General features: G+C 38.9%; 1 protein-coding gene across 39 annotated transcripts in view; it reads right to left on the reverse strand.

Moving 5' to 3' along the window:
- CLASP2 (cytoplasmic linker associated protein 2) overlaps window positions 1-23,649 on the reverse strand; it is a 153,765-nt gene that overhangs the window by 113,647 nt on the left and 16,469 nt on the right. For 27 of the 39 annotated variants that reach the window (XM_041122346.1, XM_041122328.1, XM_030008601.2 and 24 more), the window contains exons 3-6: window positions 12,416-12,519; window positions 8,845-8,936; window positions 8,435-8,510; window positions 6,831-6,928 (exon numbers count right to left, since the gene is read on the reverse strand). In XM_041122346.1, the coding sequence (XP_040978280.1) occupies window positions 6,831-6,928; window positions 8,435-8,510; window positions 8,845-8,936; window positions 12,416-12,519 (370 nt within the window). Of the gene's footprint in view, window positions 1-6,830; window positions 6,929-8,434; window positions 8,511-8,844; window positions 8,937-10,701; window positions 10,828-12,415; window positions 12,520-23,649 lie in introns of all 39 variants that reach the window. The other 12 variants (XM_041122326.1, XM_041122325.1, XM_041122324.1 and 9 more) reach the window with 1 other exon arrangement.

The raw sequence follows: 23,649 nt of genomic DNA on the forward strand, positions 1-23,649 counted from the left end.
AAAACCCCCCAAAAAAACCCCCAACAAAAAACCAACCCCCAAACCCACCAAAAAACTCTAGATCTGCAATCTAGTCCCACAAGGTAGAAAATGCTATTCAAGCAAGAAAGCTGGCAAAACACTTAAAACAGCCATTTCTCATCACTTCTGCAGAAACTCAATACAGCAGTGGAAGTATCTCACAGAAAAAACGTGACCCACACACTAGTAATAGGTTTGTACTGACATAATACACTGTTCAGCTGCAAACAATTGAGAACATTTTCTTACCTTCCTCCAAAGACTTTCCTGCATTTTAGACTATTCAGAATACGGTAATATCTAACATGCATGTGAATTTTTAGCTACAAGACTAGCAGGACTGTTTCCTGACCTTAAATGCACAGTTATGAACTACAAATCACACGAGAGTCTGCAACTCTCCAAACAGGAACAGTTCAGCTACAGTTCCAGTACTAGAGACTACATTACCCAATTCAAAATTTGCTAAGAGAGCAAATACTGAAAAGGCTTTGTTTACAACTCACAGTCCCAACTATTGTAAGACAAACCAAGAAAAATGGATAAGAACAGTGCTTGGGTATGAAAATTCTCACAATACCTAAAGGAGCAAAGTCAAGGACTCACAAAGATTTAACCTGAACATTTCCTTAAGCACACACCACTTTTCCTCAATGATCCGTGTAGAGAGGCTGTGCACTCTCACTGTGCACAGTCCACCTCCACCGACACACTGAATAGCCCTTTCATTCACTGGTACCTCATTTATCTAATAATGAAGATTGTGATAAAATCATGAAATGCAGCCAGGCAACAGTATAAAAAACCTGAGCCTTCCCCCCCAACTTTCCAATGTTTTAGGACTCTCACAATGCATTATCTTTACTTTCCAAATACTTCAAAGCAATCTGCTACAGAGCAAATTTGTCCTGGATTTAACAGGCCCACAACAAGAACTACCCAGATTTAGCTGAGAATTCCACAAAAAGGCCTATCCTACTGCAAACATCTAAAAAAAACAAAACCAAAAAACCCCTTAATCATGTAAGTCAACAACCCGTAACACAAACCAGCAGTTGTTCTACCATCTCAACTTATCTCAAAACTATATGTAGCTCAGTAGCAGTTTGCCTGATCTTCCCCTAACGTACTTGTCAGTCTTCTCTCTTGAACCTTTTATCCTCTCCCTTTTGCATCACCTTTCCATTTACAACCATTGCAGCCACAGCAAAATGTCTGAAATGGCAGCAATTCACAACTGCCAGACCACACTGCCTTAATAATACTAAATCTCAGTCTTTTAATGAAAAGGTCAGTTTGTAAACCAAAGGCAATTTTATACCGAAATGGGTTTTTTTGCACTTAGACTTGAAAAAGTAAAGCTACAGTTGTTACACGAAATGCTTTTCAGGTACTAGCATTTACTAATGACACATGGAATCCCATTAACATGCTATGTGCTTTCAAACGTACAAAGTGAGAAGTTCGCCCAAGAATCAATACACATAGTAATGCATTATGCCATCTTGCTTTCATGAAAGGAAGTTAATGCATTTGCTTCATATGTACCATAGAAAGCATTTCTACTGTTTACCAGTGATTGCAAGTTGCCCTCAATGCTGCTGCATTCCATACTAAACACTGCATTGACAGTTCGCCCAGTTAATGAGGAGGACTTAATACTACATCTGAAAGGCTGAAACTGTTATCCTGAGAGAAATTGAAAATGAAGACTAGAGAGATTAACAGATTTCCTTTAAAATTTCACTTTATTCTTTATATCCTGTTAGGCTGATGTTATGCATTTGGCACACATATTTTAAAGAATTCAAAAGAAAAACATATTTCCTGCTCTTTTGAACTCAGTTTTCAAAAATGTTTTCCTGAGTATTTTAAACAGAAGAGAAAAATGAAATTCTTCTTTATAAATTATAATGATACACACATTGCCTCTCAATGGGCAAAATATCTGATAAAGTACTAACTATGAACATTAAAAAATGGGTTTGTCAGCACTGGATGCTATGCAGTCAGTGGTGCAGGCTGGAGAACACAGTACTGCTGCTCCTAAAGCTTTCAAAGCATGTCCTTATGACCAGAGGCACGCTTTATAGTATTTTGTTGTAATTAGAAAAAAAAAAAAAAAATCCAGTAAAACACAGCTGACAAAATGGTCAAGCACTACTGTAGATGCAACCCTCTCTTTAGTACAGCTTACAGGAACTGTAACTACTACTTTGCAAAGACTCACATTTTATTCCTCCCTCTCCTCCCACCCAGCTCTTCATGCTACCCTCTTCTCATATTTCTTCACACAGCCACAGGCAGCAGGGCAGTATGGGCTAAGGTCTCTAAAATTATTGCAACCACGGTCAATTTAAGAATATTTACAGGAGTTCAGCTCCTGGCAAAAGAGAGCCTGGCCAAGAGGAATCCAAGAAAGTTTACAGAACTAGGTGAAGACTGGTTTCACCATCATCAGCAATGAGGAATGTTCTTTGAGAAGAGCAGCATTATTACTCCTTTACTCCATATCTGCAAGCCCAAGTCTGGATATGACATACATAATCAATCAGTGAAGTCATCAGACAATCGAAATAGCATGTCACCAGTGACTAGAAATATTATCTTCTTTCTCCAAAATGCACAGACAGGTCTTCTGCAACTTCATATATGGAAGGAAAAATCCCCATTGATGAAAAACCCATGTTCAGGACAGCAGGCCACTTCTGCATGGGCTGGAGGACAGTTGCTGTCTCAGTGAATGAACAAATGTATGAGGTTGCAGCACTTATAATGGGGGCTCCTGGCAACCTACTAAACCCTCTCCTACGGCAGGTGACAGGTCTCTGTATCAAAGGATTAACAAATTATGGTGATTACGTTCAATGAGAGGAAAACATATCCGTCTAAGACACAGCTTGAGCTGACATGCACGCACATGGAAACACAGATGCTAGCAAAGAACATGCACTACACTTCTAGACTGAAAAGCTGTTATTTATGACCATGCTTGATGGAGTTCAACTGTTTGCTTGACAGGCAAAGGGGGATACCTAAAAGTTTGGACCCTGTAATGAAGAGGCAAAAATGCACCACTCCCCTGTCAATAGCAGAAGGATAAAGAAGAAAGGGTGGTAACCAGTCCGTTCTTCATGTCCAAAGTGAGTCTAAAGCAGGAAATGGCCCATATGAAACCTTGCACTTATCCCCGCCCCCCCCCCCCCCCAAGAAAACCGATCTCGCACAGACATGTGTCCACATCTGGACACACAGATGGACCTCATCTAAAACATGAACTAGACAGATAAGTAGAATGTGCATACCACATAAAATGCAGTATTCAGAAATGCATACTGCAAAATGTTTTAACCTTTCAGGATATAAACTTGTGGCCCTAGACATAAGCACTACGCGAATAACTGGTTTTATACATTTATGTTTCTCAAGTAACAGTGGGAAAAGTTGTCAGATGACTTCCTGAAAGATCTTAAAAAGCTTTTAACACTCAGACTAAGCAACTGCTATCCAGAGCCACATATACTATTTCCATTCAGGGAAGATCAGCCACACAGATTCTCTAACAAATTCAATTTGGCCCATATAAAGCAAAACCTGTTCACCATTCTTGGCTCACAGAACAAGAAATATAAAATCCACTTTCAGTATTCACAAATGTATTAACACTAATACTTACAGGCCCGATACCAAAGACTGTCCAACTTCTTTGGCAGCAACTTTAATTAAAGGGCAAACAACATCCAAATTTCCAACCACTGAGTTGATACTGATTTTTCTGAAAAAGGAATGTGCTTCAGGCAAAAAGCACGATATTATTCTGAGATTTGTTAAGTTGAAAAATAACAAATAGAAAGAGTAACTCACTGATTTTATCTATCAACAAACTCACAAATTAATCTCTGTAAAGAATAAAAATGCACTGATGAAAAATACAGTAGTAGCAGGTAGAGTTGAACTACAAAAGTAAGATCCCATCTTCTTTTATGGGTCCAATATCCTTCTCTAGAAAATCCAGTATTTTTCAAAAAGGCAAACCTTCTAGGTGCAGATTACAAAACCTTTTAAGCCTACTATTATTAAATCACTAACTACATTTGGCTTTATATAGACACAACATGTATATACCATTTGCATATTTAAGGAAGTTGAACAATTTCTGAAAACAATGCTTGATTAACTTTCCTGCCTTCCTTTCAGCAGACACGAGCTCTTATTTTCAGTGCTTTGGGGCAGAGTGCATTCAAGCAGCAACACACAGATCTCTAATGTGTCATTTGTTACGTAAACTAAACAAGCGTACATTCTGTTAAATCACATGTGCACCAGATACTGAAGTAATAGGGTTTTCTGCTAATATCTATATTTACACACAATTTTTGATGCCCTGTCATACCATGAAGGAGCTGCAGTGCAGTTCTTTAAGGCTGAACTCAACAACTGAAAGCAGCTGTGTCTGAACTACAGATTATCCGTAATACTTAAACCTACCCAGACACACAAATACGAACACAGATTCTCCTCAAAACAATGATACGATGATGCTCTACACCAAAGGGGTTTTCTCCACAGATCATAGCTCCTGCATAACCACATGAAAATTTTAGTGCATCTAAGCAAAGGGAAAACTTCCAACAGGCACTGGGGAAGAAATGCCTTAAATTACGTCTGCCTCTGAAGGAACAAGGCTGAGCTACCATAGAGCTAATCTGTCTTTCCTGAGCTTTGTCAACCGCCTTGTTCCTTGTGCGAAGGAGTACGAAGAGACTACAGGAACTCTGCTTTCTGTCAGCGATGGATGGGACAGAGACTAGTAGCCTCATGCTCAACTCAAATCCTAACTCCCCGCTTCATCCCGACCTGAAAACTACTGCAGAGGACACAGCACCAACACTCAGCTCATGTATTATTTTACACTAGCCTTGACTGTCAGGTGCAAAACTGTTGAGATTCGATGGCAACAACCCATTTAACATGCACCAAGCAGAGCCTTGCTTCTTTATGTAAATGCAAATGGTACAACTATGCTTGCTTTCAGATCAGGGGAATTTTGTATTCAACTGATTCAGACAGAAGAAATAACAATTTGGCACCTACTGCAACTAAATTAGAAGCTGTTGATTGCCCTGAGGATACAAAGCTCTGATGGTGTTTAATCCTACTTGGATCCCAAGATTTACTCAGTTTGTATTACATGGAAATGTGAACAGGATGAGTGCTGAACCTAAACTTATGGTCAGCCCCAACATTCATAGCACAAACAAAGCCTGTTGTTACCTGCACTCTTTCGCTCTTATTCTCTGTTCCAAAAGATGTCCAAGACCCTATCTTAATGCAAGAAGGATCTTCTCCGGTATGTTCCAATTATCTGCTACAAAACTCAATTTTTGGAATTGTAGTAATAATATGGCTTAAACTTCTGTGGTAACCATATAGTCTCTTAATAGTCTAAAATTGTGACAGCCATTAAATAGAAGAAAATGTGTACAACTTCCCATTCCCACAGGCAGGGTAAGCTTTTGTCCAAACAGGCTGAACTCTGCCTGGAATGTGAAACAATAAATTCAACACCATTCTCCTGTGACATTTTGATACCTTATAAATCATCATTAAAAACTAGGGCTAATAGTTTTTTAGAAGGGTCTGGTGAGGCACAATATCCATTCTGATTTTCTCTCTGACACCATGCAGTAGCTACATTCAGCGTTATCAAAACCAAGAAGTGAGATGAAGACTCACAGTAAAGTGGTATGTTAATTGATAAGGGGTCAACACATTTTTAAAAGTGTAAATTATTTTAATAAAGAATTTGAAAGATTTTATTATATAAACAGTCTTGCCCACTAAGTACAATTTCAAGCTCTGTCTAGCTTTCTTAATTAAACAAATCCTTACCAAGGTAGCAACAAAACAATGGCTACTTCTATTTCATATAAACTAATCTACACACAACACAAACCAGCCTTTAAAGATTGGAATTGCTTTTCAGAAAGAGAAAGGACCGATGAAGCAAGCATTGTCAAAACTTCCTTGCACGTTTTGCAAGAAACATCCAGTGTCCTGTGATGGCATGTGTAACAGAAAAACGAACACTCCTTCCAAATACTCCCTTCTCATTGAACCCCAGAATTGCAACTTCAGGATTGGGAAGTAGTTATTTTGAAAAGCACCCCTCTCTCATCTAACTGTAGCCGATAAGCAAACATCTAGGGTGGAATGGATCGGTCTGATGTAATTAGCAAGAAGCAAGGGAAGACAATTTTTCCATTACAACTATCTTCAAGAAAGTAGTTGCTTGTTGATTCACCATACTTTCATTGCACGCTCACACATGTACACACACACTTGTTCTCTCTCACACATGCACAATACATGAAAAGTACTGATTTAAGTACTTCAGTTGAGACTCTTCTACACTGAGGCTAAACAGCAACTCTAGAATAAGGAACAAGACGTATATACTCAAGTATTTTCTGATTCTTTCCCCACTGCACTCCATATCTATTTACTTAATTTTGAAACATTTTTCCACTACTGTCCAGTTCTCAGCTGCTCTTAAAGTCAGGGGATTTTAACTGGTGAATGCAAAACTGCTTTTCATCATACACCTGTATGCCTCTTCCAAGCAGAAAAAGACAACAGCAAAAGAAAGTCAGGAACACTAGTAACATCACAATGGAAGCAGAACTAACTAGAAGGTAAAATTAAAACTGTAATAATTTTAAAACAAAGTTATAAGTGAGTTTAAAGTTCTGATAAAGAACAGTAACACAAAACGGCTCGGGATTACAAAGTCAGAACAGCTAACTCACCTGCCAGGAGGAATTCCTCTCTTCGTAAGATCTATTCGTACTTTCTCTCCCACATGTCTATAAACCTCTACAATGGCTAGTATGGCAGCATCTCTCACCTGTGAACACAGTTTAAATTGTTAATTTCAGGGTTACAGAAACCAAAACAACATTCACCGACAATCCACTAATCTTCTAGTTTCTATTGACCTGCATGCCAACTCATTTCACAAAACAGTTGCAACAGTGAGGATGGAAGGGAAAGGAAATACAACTAGGACACAAGATGATATTTGTTCCAAGTTAGAGCATCTCTAGAAGGTAAATGAAAAACCCTAGAAATAACAGCTCTAGAGGGAATTTCTGGGATTGACATAAGAATAATATTTGGGGGAAAAAAAAAGTGCTTTATTTAGGACTCTATCACAGTAGGCAATACTTCCAAAAGCTAGTCCCTGCAGTCAGCCTTGACACTTCATCTTGCTTTCCTCTGTTTCTACATGCAGCGAGGCCCTTCTGGAAAACTAAGGACCTGACTGCCCACAAGAGTGGGCCAAAGTGATCAGCGTTTTGTTTGCTTCCTTCAACAGGAATTACGTGGCATCGCATAAGCACAAGGAAGGGAGTAAGACAAGATAGGGGAGGAGGAAGGAACAGTTAGAGCAAGGAGACAGAGTGCCTCTTTAAAAATTTTAAACCATAGTCACCACAATAAAAACTGCCAAAAATGCATGTTAGTAAATGCCATTATTCTCTACAAAGAATTACTGGAATGGCTTTAGTATTGTTCTTTGTAACAGTTTGAAATAACCCACAATTCCTTTATCAAGATACGAACTACATCTTCACTAATGATCAACAAACAAGACAAATTCTTAACAGATTTTCTCTAGAACAGAACAATGCTACGCTATACAGAGGAGACAAGGACTTTGCTGCACCCAGAAAATAAGCATAAAGACCCATCCGGTTTATCTGCCCATCTCCTACCCATGCTACCTTCTTCCTTACTGTATTATTAGTCTTTTCTCTCAGACAGAACTCCAGATAAATCAAGAGAGATCTTATCCATTTACATTTGAAGGTTTTCTGAAGTTCAGATGTCACCATTATGAACTACATCTTGATTTTCGCTGCAGATATTTTTGCTTAAATTAACTGATTTAGCTACAGTCTTTGCATGTGCTCAAATGCCATTTGGGTTCCATTTAGGAAATTATTACACATGATAATGTTATCCTTAGTAAATTTGGCAGACTATTACAGGTCTCATGTAGGGGCTCCTTCTGGAGGCAATTCTTCCTGTCAATAGATTTTTCTTTCTTTTCTTTCAACATGCTCTGTAAAAAACAACTACTTTCAGTAATTACTAGTTTCAATCTCTAAAGACAAAACTAAAGGGGCCAGCGTATCGCAACACTACTGCCTTTGCAACTCTACTTTCATATTCCAATCGATGTGCTGATTCAGACTAAAATGGGTTTATTGTTTCTCATGGTAGAAAATAACAATCTGTTGTATACAAGCAAGCCTATCGGCTTTTCTTTAATGCCTACATTTATTTTGCTTTCATTCCTCTGTGACAGTATGGTTGTTGAAGCACCAGTAAGTAATGAAATCCTTACCTGACTATTCGAGTCACCAAATGCTGTACACAGATGTGGTACCAACTTGCTGAGGATTAATGGTTGCGCACCATAACTAAAAAGAAAAATAAAAATTAAAATAAGTTAAATCTATTTTTTACAGAAAAAAACAAAAAATACTTCATGTAGAAGGGAACTTTTAGCTTAGCATTCATAAAATACAAACTTATATCAATCAAGCTCCATCTCTCTCTTACTAGTCCTTTGTCTACTTTTAAATAAGACAAAAATACTATGCCTTTAGTCTTTCTTTCAGTAAGCTCACAAGTTGTTTGATTTTTCCCATTTTTTAATTTAACTGAATCAGACCTCCTAAAGCATTAGTTTCAGAGAAAAATGACATTCGGAAGGACAGAACGATTATGTCTCCATAGAAACAAAAAGCTTACATGTTTAAGGTAGCAATAAGACACAAACACACTCCTTCTCGTGATCGGTAATTCTTGTGTTTAAAACCAACAGCAAGGCGTTCCCAAATGTACTATAAAAACAGAAATAATTGTCTTTGATTACCAGGAGCACAATACAATGTAATTCCATCCATATTTTATAATTACATTCAGAACAGTTGCAAAAAAATAACAGAAGACAGGTCCGCTGGAAAAGTAAAGGCACTTCTCAGGTAAATTTAAGTTATAAAATGCACAGTATGGAACACAACACAGAGTATTCTTATGCCAAAAACAATTTCTAAAAAACATCCTTCAGAAATCTAGCTGAGTATTTTTCATGTTTGAGAAACAGCTCTTAAAAACATACAGAATTGTTACAGTTAACACACGCAAAACAACCATTAACATTACAAACTACCCACTCAAGCAGAAGTTGCTATATTCTTTTTGCTTCATATTCTGTTTCCCTGCCAAAATTTCCTCTCACCCATTTTAGCTCATCCTTATCCATACTCCTGCTGTCCACTTCTCCCCTACTTTTGCTTTAAATTTATTTCTTCATTTTTCAATTACTTCTTGCCCATTCATTCTAATTACTTTGCTTCCATTTTTGTTCTGCTTTCATTTCTCCTTTTGTGCTGGTGCCGCTTCCTGTAGTACGACCCTCTGGCTCGCTAAACCCTCACTTACCTTCTTGCGCGCTCATTTTCCACCGCCTGCCTTCAGCCTTTCCCTCCTCAGTTCACCTTTTTACCTGTCCATCTCCTTGTCGTTCTCTAGCTGTGTGTTACGGTGTAAAAAGCAGAAAGGTGAAGCTTACGAGACTGGGGATTCTCAGGGGTGTTTCGGAGCAGATGCACAGCCTGGAACTGCGACTGCCCCAGCTGCAGGGCTGCCATTACCTCCTCAGCCAGCATCCGCGGGGAGCGTTGCCTAGTGATGGCTGCACATGGGCAATTGCACATTTTGCAGCCTGGCCACCACCCTCATTCTTACCCCCGAAGTGGTGTGACTGCAATGTTATCATGATTCCATACAGATCTGCTAAATATGCATTGGATACACATTACTGCAACCGTATTCGGCTTTCTGAAAAAGACCCTCACAAACAGCTATTGATCAACAAAAAGAGACAGTGTAAGAGCAGGGAATGCTGCATCCTCTTTACTAATGATGTAGCACACTTCATAGCAGATGTAAAATTTTCCAATTAGAGCCCTGCTTCATCATTTTGTCCCATCTGTGGTTTCTTGTTTGTTTGCGTGTTTTATACTTCATTACATTTAGAGAAAACAAACCTTAGACAAGCAGGATATGGCTTGCCAAAACTGCACAGCTTAACAACAAAGAACAGGATTTTATGGAAGAAAACATCCTTCCAATTAACCCACTGTCCAGGGACAAACATGGGAAAAAGGAAATCTCCTTGCTAGATGTAAAAAAAATACAGGTAGAGAAGGAAGTGTAGAGTATTGAAACAAGCAAAACAGACTGAAGAGAAATTTAGTCTTTCACTAAATTAAGCCCACTTGAAGAACCGAATTCTTCTAAACAGAACAATTCAAATGGCTGCTTAGAAATTTCAACTCATGACTTGCTAGCAACAGTTGGTGTCAAACTCCCTTTGTCCCATTCATGCATTTATACCACCTATATTCTTATTTTTATGCTTTCCTGCCCATACCCAGCTACATCTAGTTCTTGCTCATAAAAAAAAAAAAAAACCAACCACAAAACAAACAAAAAACCCAAACACATCTAAAACAAGAAAAGAGAACTGACGACAGGACAAATTTAGTATTATTCAACAATACACTAGAACAGACAAGATGAGTTGATTGGAAAGAAACTTACTGGACTTATCCCCAAAAAATTATTCCACCCAGCTCTTCCACAAGGATGTTTCTCTGTGGCAGAGAGCCTAAAATTCTGTATTTCAGTGTTGGAGGCACAGGAAAGACTTCTCTGTTTTGGTCCCTGCTGTGAGAACGATTGATGCTTTTCATCCAAATTTTTAACGATACATAAACTGTCCCGAGAGCAGACAACTGAAGCCAGGTTTCTCCCACCCTAGGGGAGTTACCAGAAGAGCCATACCTTCTCTTACTTGCACATGCTGTTCCTTGGACCCCATGAACCTTGTGTTCTTTCTGACACTGCCCATAAACTTCAAAGGGGGTGGAAACTTCCACCACCTCAGTGTACAGCCTAACAACTTCAGAAACTGAAAGATGGACCAGTAATCTAAAACTCTTTCATTATGTGCCTAGCACAAAGCAACTATCACCACATTCTTTATCAGCAGTTGTTCAAATGAAGGTGTTTCCAAGATGCTCTGCTGTGCACTTAACCAAATGACATTACTGTAGAAGTAGGTGAAATTTCAGGTCTGCATGCAAGGTACTTCATCTTGGGCACAGGTTCATGTCACTCATGAACTACTTGCCCTTAGGCATGAAAAAAATGCTGCAATGTCTCTTTGTCAATGAACACAATCGAGACTAGATCTCGTGAAGAGGTAAAGGCATGCCTTTGTGGATGACACTACTAGACTTTGATGCCCAGTCAGGTCTGTGACCTAATCATATGAGAAAATGCCTCATGTTGGAAGGGAGATAAATATGTTTATATAGTTGCCTAACATGCTACCCATTTTTCCTATCAGGCAAACAAAGCAATTGAGAACAATTTTCTCACTGGAGATCAAGTCTGCAAAATCTTATTCCTTGCGCACAAACGTTCAAACCTGTATCTATGAATAAACAAAGCCAGGAATTCGCATGCAAAAGAACCTCATTTTCATTCACAAAAAATAAGACATTCCTTATTAACTTCTGCACTTAGAACTCAAACAGATTTCCTTCAGAAATTAAAAACTCAAATGATAAGTTCCTACTGGCAACCAGGGTCCCCAGAATTGCAAATAACATCATTACTCAAACAATATAATCCTGTTAAACAATCATACATTTTTCAGACTCACAGAGTAGAAATGTAAGACTTAGCACTTGGAAGCCACGTAATGCTAAGAACTGTAAAAAGGTTTGCTGAACTCAAACTTCAACCTAAGACAACAAGTCAGAAGGCAACTTATCCCCACCTCAGTTTGTCCAAGGTTCACACAGCATGTTTGTCATACATCTAGAAAGGCAGATTTTCTAAGTTAGAATGCACCATCTCAACTGCAGGACTACTCCTACGTGTTGAAGTACAAAGCTAATTTTAAAATAAATTCAGAGCTAAACAAACTTATTTATTCCCATTATGCAAACTCAAACCCAGGAGGATGCTTCAAACATGCTTTAATTAACGAAGTCCTGCCACATGACATGAAAACATCTACTCAGAATTTAGCTACGCAAAAAATATGCAAAAACTGCAGAATTGCACTGTGCCAGATTTTTATCTTTAGCTGAACAATGCATCAGTGTCAACCCATTAAGAATATCTTTAACACTTACACCATTAACAGTCGCCCATAACATTGTGACATATTCAAAGTCAAGCTCATGCATAAGTCATAAGCTCACTGGAGGCCTACATGTGAATCTACATTAAGTAAACATACCATGGGTGGTGCTGTTTCGTCCATCAATTTCAATATAAGATTCTGTGCTTGCTCTCGAACTTGGTCTTTGGCATCTCCCATACGATCTATCAAAGGCAGAAGAACTACAGGAGGGGGGAAAAAAAAAAAAAAAGAATAAAGATTTTCTAATACTTAAGGATATTTCCTGAAACAGATTATCATACATCTCATTCAATAATAAAAGCTGATTTTAAGTTGGTCAAAATATTTCAAAGTCTCAAATATATTTCTGAGTATGTTACAAGAATAACAACAAATGCATTTGACTGAAATTGAAGAAAACAGTCTCTTCCAACAGGCTAAAAAGAAAACAAGCCTCCCATCTTAACAACTGTGTGAATTACTTCAATTTAATCTTCAAAAAGTATGCCAGTAGCTTCTGAATGTCTGGCTTTTCTGAAAAATAATGCTAGGCCTGGTGAGTGCAGAAGAACTGGGATAGGAAAAAAGGACTATTTTAAAATCAGTGGGATTTTGCTGTTTAATTATGAAAAATCTAAAAGTTTTAAATCCTCCTATTCACACAGTGTATCTTCTGGAAATTCGGCCTTACTTCAGTAAAAGTATTGGTAAAAGTTACTATTTTAAAAAAAGCATCCTCAAATAATATTCAACTAAAATTGCACCATAGCTGATGATTTCACACCCTAAAAATCAGAACTCGCTCAAAATGAAAGGATTTGCCAATTCTTTTCACTTGCTTATCCAGAGAGTAGTTTATAATTACAACTGATAAACAAATTAATGTTACAATATTTAGGAAAGTTACCTGAATGAACACTTAGGTCAGCATTGTGCAAGACATCCTGCTATACTGGTTCCCAGCCCTGCATCCGGGCCCTACACATACAGCTTTGTGAGATTCTTCCCCCCAGTGCTTTTGGTACCAGTTCTTCAAAACGAGGGGTGACGACACCGAGCACGTCGCTTTCCCTTAGGAACTACAACTGGATTGGCGGAGATGTCATGTCCCGCAGGACAGTGCTTTTAAAGTTAGTATAAGCACAGGGAACACCACCTAGAAAAAGCAGCGTCACATGCCAACAGTAACAATTACCTGTCAACAGCTCAACCTTCTGCATCAGCTTTTGAGTCTCATCTGATCCATAGTCTTCTAAGAGCTGCAAGTATCAGTCACATAATCTAGGTGGAACTTATTCAAGACAGACCACAATACCCACCCAGCCCATTCTTCTGCTCCCGCACTCTAGCTAAGGTGGGGCTAAATTTGCAATTAGCATATGTGCTGGTTTCGGCTGGGACAGAGTTAATTGTCTTCCTAGTACCTGGTATAGTGCTATGTTTTGGGTTCGGTACAAGAAGAATGTTGATAACACACTGATGTTTTCAGTTGTTGCTAAGGAATGTTTAGACTAAGTGAAGGAATTCTCAGCTTCTCATGCCCAGCCAGCAAGAAGGCTGGAGGGGCACAAGAAGTTGGAAGGGGACACAGCCAGGGCAGCTGACCCAAACTGGCCAAAGGGGTATTCCATATACCATGTGACATCATGGCCAGTATATAAACTGGGGGGGAGTTGGGCAGGGAGGGATCCCTGCTCAGGAACTAACTGGGCATCGGTCGGTGAGTGGTGAGCAATTGCATTGTGCATCACTTGTTTTGTATATTCCAGTTCTTTTGTTATTATTATTGTAATTTCATTATTGTTATTACTATCATTATTAGTTTCTTCCTTTCTGTTCTATTAAGCTCTTCTTATCTCAACCCACAAGTTTTACTTTTTTTTTTTCCCAATTCTCTCCCCCATTCCACTGGGTGGGGGGGCAGTGAGTGAGCAGCTGTGTGATGCTTAGTTGCTGGTTGGGGTTAAGCCAGGACAGCATGCCATTTATTCCAAACTTCTAAAACTAGCATAATATTTACCTTGAGTCTTGCTCATATTCCAACAAAAAAAGATACAGTAACAGCTAAAATCAGCTTTTGCTGCATTTGGTGTTACATCTCTGAACACCTGAGAGTATTTTACAGTTGCTGCCTGACCTCACTCAGCTGTTGACTGCTATAAAATTAATTTTCCCATTTTACTCACAGAAGAAATAACCATATCACCCTATTTTTTGAAAGGGAGATCTGGAAGAGTTTTAGCAGTACTTAATGATTTTATAGTAATAACTAAACAACAGAGTTGCCAGCAAAAGAAAGGGAACAGTATCAGTAACTCAGGAGGTCTCCTCAGTCCTCTGTTCCTACATTAAAAACAGGAGCTATTTCTGTACCATGATTATTACTGGACAAATACACTGCTGAAGTTTGAATTTCCCCTCCTGCTCTATCTGAACACTTTCTAATTGTCCTAATCTGAATATTTAATTCTACTGGCTCTAGATAGTCCACGGACATCTTTAGCTCCCATTATCATACTTTTGCTTTTTTCATCTGTCTTTTCTTTCCTTTCTCCTCTAAGTTATTACAGCTACTTTCATTTTACAGTTTGAAGGGAAGGGTTGGGGGTTTTTTTGGTTTGGGTTGGGATTTTTGTTGTTCTTCTGTTGGTGTGGGGTGCTGCGTTTTTGGTTTGGCTTTTTGAGGGACATTTTTGTTTGGTAGTTTGGTTTGGGGATTATTTTTCCATTTTGTAAACACAGAAGAAACACCCAAAACTCAAGAAGTGATTTTTGGGAGTACACAACTGAGCCCTCCCATAAATTTCCAATCACTCATATACTTACTAATTACATTTTTCTTCCCAATGGTACTTTTCATGACTATTTTCAGCACTTCGAAACTGACCTTTTACCCGTCAGTAACCATACATTACTGGTGACCATTGGGCAGCTGAAGGCAACTCTAGCTTTACTGAGAGGTTAACAAACACAGCCCCTGAGAAGCTGTTCCAGTGGAGGGAAACACAGCGAGTGCCAGTCCTGCGGGAACACGGCTCCTTTGTGACTAATTAGCACACTGAGTCAGTTGACGGAGCTGCAGATACCAGGGCTTTGCTCAAATCACTAAGGCAAGCACAGAGAACAGCTACTAGAAGCTGCTAAACAGAGATGAGGTCACCGAGTTAAATTGAGCTATGACACAGCCTGCAGATTTCGGTACGCGTAGCTACTGAACATGCCAGCCTTTGTCACTCACAGAGCTCTGACAGAGGGACAACCTGCTGTGGGAGCTGTTAAAGGGCCCAAATGTCTGCAGGCTTGACATTTTTCCCCCCTAAATCTCAAGCTTCTCTAAGACCCCATATAAGACATGATATATTCTGTTTGCATAAGACAAATGAAATTAGGCTGTCAAATGCTGGCAACCACCAGCTGGTTTTCAGTTTGGTAGTTCATCTTTTCTGACAGAATAAGCTCCAATAGGAAATTATTTGAAGTAGGTTGCCTATTGATGAAGTTTCAGAATGCTCAACCAGAAGGGGATCTCTACGAAACATACTTCAATCTGAATTCCTAACACCATCACTTTTTCTCCAAATGTTAGACATGTCTAGGGAGAGATGTAGTGGAAAACAGCTGAATTGTATTAGCTGTCCTTTCTATGAATGAGTGGGAAACACATCTCCCTACCTAAAACTTCTGACATTTGAGCCACTCAGGTCCATCCTGCGTCGCTGATCACCCTTCTCTTTTCCCCACTCCAAGCCTCCTGACCTGTCCTTGCAACCCTCTAGTCCTGCCCAGCCAAAATCACAGAGCACAAGAAACTTTGAGTTCTCATAAGAAACCTCACCCAAGCCCAAAGCAGCAATTACAGCTGAGCGTCAGAGATGACTGTACAACACAGGCTTTTCCTCTACATCAGGATAAGCCAGCACTGTCACTAGAAAGCAGCAGCTTTGCCTACTCACTACCCCAAGCACTGTTTCCCCCTTCACAGCCCATACCACCCCTTGGACCAGTATTTGCCTATTTACAAGGTGAACCGAGGATGTACTCAGACATTCAAGATGATAGACACATGTCAATCAAAAGCATGAGCTAAGAGTTATGTTGGAACTGAGCAAACAGGAACAGGAGGTTTTGGCACCTTAGGAAGTATCTACGGGGTGTTTGTGCACTAAGATTTTATAAAAAGATTTCTACCTTGGCCAGCTTTAGGCAGGTTTCTATCCCTGCCAGGAACAGCTCAAATCACACTTGCAATACAAAGTATTTACCAAAGTATTTACCTTTACCAAAAATCAAGTCTCTACCTTAGATTAGAGCACTACTACATCCTAAAGAATGGACGACCAGAAAATACATTACTAAGAACACTGCTTTTTTTCCCCTCAAACTTCACTCCAAATACAACTGAACAATCATTTTGGCTGATACTTTTCCTTTAAGTTTTATATGCTTTCTCATCAGCATTGTCAAATTAGCAACCTTCTTTATGCTGCAGTGCAAATATATGCATTTGGTTATTTCTGGAACCAGCCTGCAAACTAAACAATCTCAAATAGACATTGGAGTTAAAAGAAAGGTGAGGAAGGAGAAGTATGACCATACAAGAAGGCAGTATTCAAAGCAGTAGTCTTCGAACAAGTTACCCAGTGAAGTATATAATTTGTCACATTCACTATGGATTCACACATTGCTACTGGTTTATATTAACCTTATCCATCTTACTTGTTCTGTTGCCTAGTTTCTTTAATTATTTCAAAGGGATTTTGGAAAACCTAATAACATATGACAACTTACTTCCTTTTATTTCTGCTGATATGCAGAGAAACACTACATGAAATTTAGGAGACACTGATTCCCTTTGCAGTTGCTGGTTATTTTTTGCAGAGCCAAGAAGCACTATATCCCATTCAATTTTCCTTTTTGCCACATTTTGGCATATTGTCAAAGTTTCCTATCACTACCAGCCACTCCTGAGTTTTTCCTGTTAAGATTTCTACACTGTTATTTTACAGGTTTTGATTACTGAAGAAAACATAAAAATCTTAGTAAAAATATTCTATAGCACACATTAATTTTACCAGATCTACCTCAAACTGACCTGCTACTTACATCTGAGCTGCTACTTATGCCTTCTTCCTTTCTAATTGCATAGTAGTTACCTTTCTATTATATCCCTAACAGAGCTTATTATCCTATTGGTTTCTTTTCCATTGTTTGTTTTCCTTCTCTTGGCTCAGTAAATGTAAATAAATTTTCATTTATACAAGTTCACATAATGATTTTATCACCACTAGTTGGACAGTAGATGAGAGAGTTAAGGCCAAAACCAGCCTGGAGAGTCAGAATACAGCCTTGAGAGATTAAATACTTATTTCCTCTACCAGGACTGAAGATAAGTCACAGAAGTCAGTGCCTAGAATGGCACCCAATGTATTTTTCAAAATCCTGAGCCGCTTAACTGCATGACCCCCTGCAGCAAAGAATGCAATAGGTAGCACAAACAATTTCCTTTTGTTAAACTTCAACAAGAGTTCCTTCTGTTAAGACACAAATACGGAGCTTTTCAGTTTGTACTATTGCTCACAACTCCCTCTATTCCTTCTCTCTTGACCACATATACGTGCCTTTGTAAGTGCCCATTTTATGTATACCCTCTCACGCCTACACATTTCTGTGAACCAACATCAGATAGTCCATGTCTGCTCTACTGCGAAGACTTACAACAAAGCATTAAGCAAGTAAGAATCTTTACCAAGGAAACAACATCAGTGTTGGCAACAATTCCAGTACTAAAAAGTCTAACTTCTTGCCTTAGACATTATAAGAAAAGGCTTTGAGGACAGAAACAGATTAAACCTAGGCAGCAGTATCTTCCCAGTTTTCTCAGAAACCTTACCAGCTCAGGCAACAGCATTAAACAGCTGCCTCTGCAATTAGAACAGTCTCTGTTCCTCTGGGTAAGATGCACAGGAGAGAAGGGAATGCCACAGAGGCTTCCATGGGGCCAGCAACACAGCTGGTCTGACAGACACACATGGCCAAGGGCTGCTTCTAAGCAAAGAATCATTAGCAGGGTCTCAGAGAAGGCCTCTGGGCTCTGCTCCCCTCCTTGAGATAAAGTCCAGTCCACAGTAAGTTTAATCAAAAGCCATCTCAGACATTAACATGCTTCCTTAAGTCTCTCCAGGAGCCAACTAAGAAAAGCATTAATGGGATTAATGAGATATACTCTTCATCAACAGTAGTGGATGGGAAAAAAAAACACTTTTGGTTTTTTTATATATATGATACATCTATGAATCTATCAGGCTCTCAGTCTCAGGAAGATGAGAAGAGAGCCTTCAAGTCCACAGAGTTTCAAGAAGTGTATTAGACCAGCAAGCAAACAAGAAGGTAGAGAACAAACATTCATGTCATCTTCTGAAATTTTTTAGCTCTAGGCGAGGTTTTGACAGAACTAGTATTAATTAGAACCAAACCAAAACCAAGGAATGCTAGGATTTCTCTACTCTTTATTTAATGGCACTGCATTTCTAGATGTCATACAGTGAAGTGTCCACAGACAGCAAGTAGACGATACTCTAAATCACAGCCTGTCACACAAGCATGGACCACTTCAGGTGAAATTCATTCCCAGAACTAATAAATTGCAGTGCTAGCCAGCCAGGACATAAGAAGCTTTAAAAGGCTGCACAGATTTTCCTTTTTTTTTATTTTTACTAAAGCTTTAGAGAATCTGTCACCAAGATGAAAAAAGTCACAGCTTCAATCAGCTATGACCATTAGCTATGATCATTAACAATAGAGGGAACCAAAGAAAATTTAAGGATTTTCTGAGACATTGCAGGAAGTTCATCTTTTTGTTAAATTTGAAAATATAAAAGCAATTCAAAACATCTATTCTGCAGCAAAAATACAAATAATGGGGTCTCCTCTAAAAGCCTTTTCTAAAAAAAGTCTGAAATAGTCAGCATTTTATTGTTTAAGAAAAATCCTACAAAACATACCCAACACAGCTCTTCCAGAGGCAATATCAGACAGAACACCTGACTTGCATTTAGATGCCACAAGGTATCTTTGAGAAAAGACTTGTCTCACATAAGTAGAAAAGCTTGCTTTACATCATCTAAGCAATTCAATTTCTTGAATTATTTGATTTAATTTCAAAGTATTCTCTAACATCTGAGGCTGGTCATACTTTAAAGCAGAGACATAGGCCAGATGAACCCAAAGGTCCCTTCCAACCTAAATTATTCCAGGTTTTGTGTTTAGGTGTTCTGCAAGCATTTGTAACCTGGAATCCTACAGTAGATTGCGCCATTAGTCTCAACATTTAAATGAAATTAATAAAAATGAAAAATAAGAACAAAAATCAGTCCCTGAAACTTGAAGATCCAATATTTTTCTACATGCTATATATGCATGGTAGCTCATGCTAAAACAGTTGTTGGTTTTCATGGTGTTGAGGAAAGCAGTTCTCCATACATCATTAAAACCACTTATTGAAGAGTCACATCTTGATTAAACTGCACATTTAAGCCTTTTCCATCAAAAAATTTCAATCATTAAGCAGGAGAAAAAGCAAAAATTAAGAACTTGGGTGTCACTTATCTAAATGCAGTCTTACTCAAACTCAAGCCCAAATTCTTGTACCAAATGCTTTTAATCCAAATTCACTCAAAAAATTAATACACATTGCAAGTCCTTACAACTGCTTTAAAATAAATCAGGCAACAAACTTGCATGCTTAATTATGACAATAAATTTGAAGGAGCATTTAAATTAGTCTGAAGAGTCTAATTTACAGGTTCTTCCGTCACTTCTAGAAGCCACCTGGGAAAGAATTTAAACACTTCAAATTGGTTTCACATCTTAGTATATGGCACTACAACTATCTTTCAAAGTTATTTTTGCCCACTGGTTTCTTTTTACAGTAAGAAGAATTTGAAACTACTATTACACACATACACATGTTTACATATGTGGCGTTTGTGTGTAAAATGTGTAACTATATTCAGACTTATACATATATAACGTGTATCTGTGCTTGGTCCTTTTTAAGTGTCAAGTATCTTTAATTTGCAGATAACTAAAATATATTTTGCAACATCTTGTAAGGTTGTATGTCAAAGTGGATGACAATATAATTCTATCATAGACTAATGGACAGCTCAATATATGTAGAAAAATATATCATGATGTAACATCACATTAAAACTGAAACAGATTCCATATACCTTTATTATACTTTTTCTTTTCCTGTTCCTTTGACAGTAACAAAAGGACAAACTAACATTCACTCATTTTAGAAAATGAAACTGCAAGTATGAGTAGAGACTTTTCCCAGAAACTATCATCCAGTCACATTTTCCCATAATTCTAATATTCTCTTTTATTTCTGATAGATAATACTTTAATAATTAATGCCATCACCTGGGAAAAGAGATTGTGACAGGGTAATTATGCACTTTTAAGTAATCTCTTTTAACCACAGAACAAGCAGTAGTTTTAAATACTGAAAGATCTAACACTGCAACATTCCTTAATTTGCTTCATTTCTTCCAGAATATAGCCACATAGTCTTATGAACTAACACACACCCTGATATTTATTGCTTGCAAAGTATTTTCAAGCATCTTCACTCGAAGTACTAAAAAAGAGATTCCAAATTTGCGTGTCCAAGTTCCCAGAACACTGATGCCAGCTGCAGAGAGCGTCCAATGTGGTTAATCATAAAAGGATAACACCTTGGAAGAAAGTTACCACAACATTAGATTGTTGCCTAGGAAACTAAATTAAGTCTCTTATCAGGCATTATACGTCAATACAAAGATCACTAACATGCTCTTCAGAATATTGGACAGCATCTGTCCTACAACTATTGTATTGATTTTGCCCAAATCTAATTTACAACATATATGTAGGCTGTAAAGATGGAAATAATAATAAAGCATTTGTGGTTTTTACTTCTTAGCAAAAAGCCTGCAATGCTTATGGGGGTGAATATTCAGTCACATCAGCTATTTTTGTCTGCACTTGAAGAAATCTATCCCCATCATAATTGAACAGGAAATTAAACAGGGAGGGGGAGGGGGGGATATTTTGCCATGTTATAGTTGGGTAATACACTATTATACCTCCATCATTTACTGAGTTCTGAATCATGAATAAAAACATGACAGGGTCACCAAAATGTAACGCTCTTTATCAAGACAAAAATATATTTAAGGTTCCAGGTATTTTATGACAAAACACAGCTACAAATGTGAAACTTCACCTAGAAAATAGGATTCATTGTATTTTAAAAAAGGCAGAAAACAGAGTAGGTAGGTATTTTACATATACATCTTCCTTTGCTATATTCATGGTGCAATCCTGATCTTCGGTGAGAATGCAAGTACCTACAATAACTTATGGCAATAAACGAGAAGTTAACTATATTTTGAATATTTCAAAGTAATAATTAAATTGCCTGGAAAACTTCTATTATGCTTGTCTTTGAAAATTAATATACTCACATTTATTTGACCAAAACAGAAGAAAGTAAATGCCTACCATATAAAACACTACTAAGACTTCCTGTGGGGCTATAAAAACTTTCTATCTTGCTTCCAAATTTCCCAACATTTTCAGGCTTGATACCACGACCTTTATCTCCTCCTCATATCACCTGTATAAATTGCGAATTTGCAATACATGAGTACCCACCTCATTTACTATGTTCACATCAAACAATGACCTAACGGACATAACCAAGACATGAAATAAAAAAAAAACTAAAATGGCAGTTTGCATAAAATAGTTGATTCTTCTCAAATGCATAACTATGGAAACTTTGTAGAATTTTCGGCAGGGGGAAGCTTATTTTTTCTAAGCAATTTTCATCATCCAGATGTAACAAAGAGGCTACATCTAAAACCTGAACTAAAAGTACTCCCACAGCATTCTCCTGGAGAAACTGCCTGCTCATGGCCTGGACAGGCAAACTCTTCACTGGGTAAAACCTGGCTGGATGGCTAGGCCAAAAGAGTGGTGGTGAAAGGAGTTTAATCCAGTTGGTGTCCGGTCACCAGTGGTGTTCCCCAGGGCTCAGTGTTGGGGCCAGTTCTGTTTAACATCTTTATCAATGATTTGGACGAGGGGATTGAGTGCACCCTCAGTAAGTTTCCAGACAACACCAAGTTGGATGGGAGGGTTGATCTGCTCAAGGGTGGAAAGGCTCTACAGAGGGATCTGGACAGGCTGGATTGATGGGCTGAGGCCAATCATATGAAGTTCAACAAGGTGAAGTGTCGGGTCCTGCACTTCGGTCACAGCAACCCCATGCAGCGCTACAGGCTTGGGGAAGAGTGGCTGGAAAGCTGCCCGACAGAAAAGGACTTGGGGGTGCTGGTTGACAGCCGGCTGAACAGGAGCCAGCAGTGTGACCAGGTGGCCAAGGCGGCCAACAGCATCCTGGCCTGCATCAGAAATAGTGTGGCCAGCAGGAGCACGGAAGTTATCATCCCCCTGTACTTGGCACTGGTGAGGCCGCACCTCGAGTACTGTGTTCAGTTTTGGGCCCCTCACTGCAGGAAAGACATTGAGTTGCTGGAACATGTCGAGAGAAGGGCCAACGAAGCTGGTGAAGGGCCTGGAGCACAAGTCTTATGAGGAGCGGCTGAGGGAACTGGAGTTGTTTAGTCTGGAGAAAAGGAGGCTGAGGGGAGACCTTATCGCTCTCTACAACTGCCTGAAGGGGGGTTGTAGCAAGGTGGGGGTTGGTCTCTTCTCCCAAGTAAGAATTGATAGGACAAGAGGGAATGGCCTCAAGTTGCACCAGGGGAGGTTTAGATTGGATATTAGGAAAAAATTCTTCACTGAAAGGCTTGTCAAGCATTGGAATGGGCTGCCCAGGGAAGTGGTTGAGTCACCAACCCTGGAAGTACTTAAAAGATGCGTAGATGTGGTGCTTAGGGACATGGTTTAGGGGTGGACTTGGTACTGTTAGGTTTACAGTAGGACTTGATGATCTTAAGGGTCTTTTCCAACCTAAATGATTCTATGATTCTACTCTCTTCTGGCATCTATAAAGAACTCACTATAGTTAAGAGTCAGTATACACAGAGTCAGCTATGGCATAGAAGAGACAATATAGCTTTTATAAAAGAAGTGGTACCTCACAAACTCGCAAGAGCTCTCTGTGGAACAGCTGCACAGAAGGTAACTCCGCTAACAGAGCACAGCTGGATTTTCACATAGTTCTCAAGAAGGGGTCTTACAGGAAGGAAGGTACCATAATGATAAAGGCATGGAGGAAGAGACACCGTCCCAGACAGTGGACCCTAAATCCACCATCGCTGCACAGGAAACAGGTT

This window comes from Aquila chrysaetos, chromosome 3, assembly GCF_900496995.4.
Source record: "Aquila chrysaetos chrysaetos chromosome 3, bAquChr1.4, whole genome shotgun sequence".
NCBI lineage: Eukaryota > Metazoa > Chordata > Aves > Accipitriformes > Accipitridae > Aquila > Aquila chrysaetos.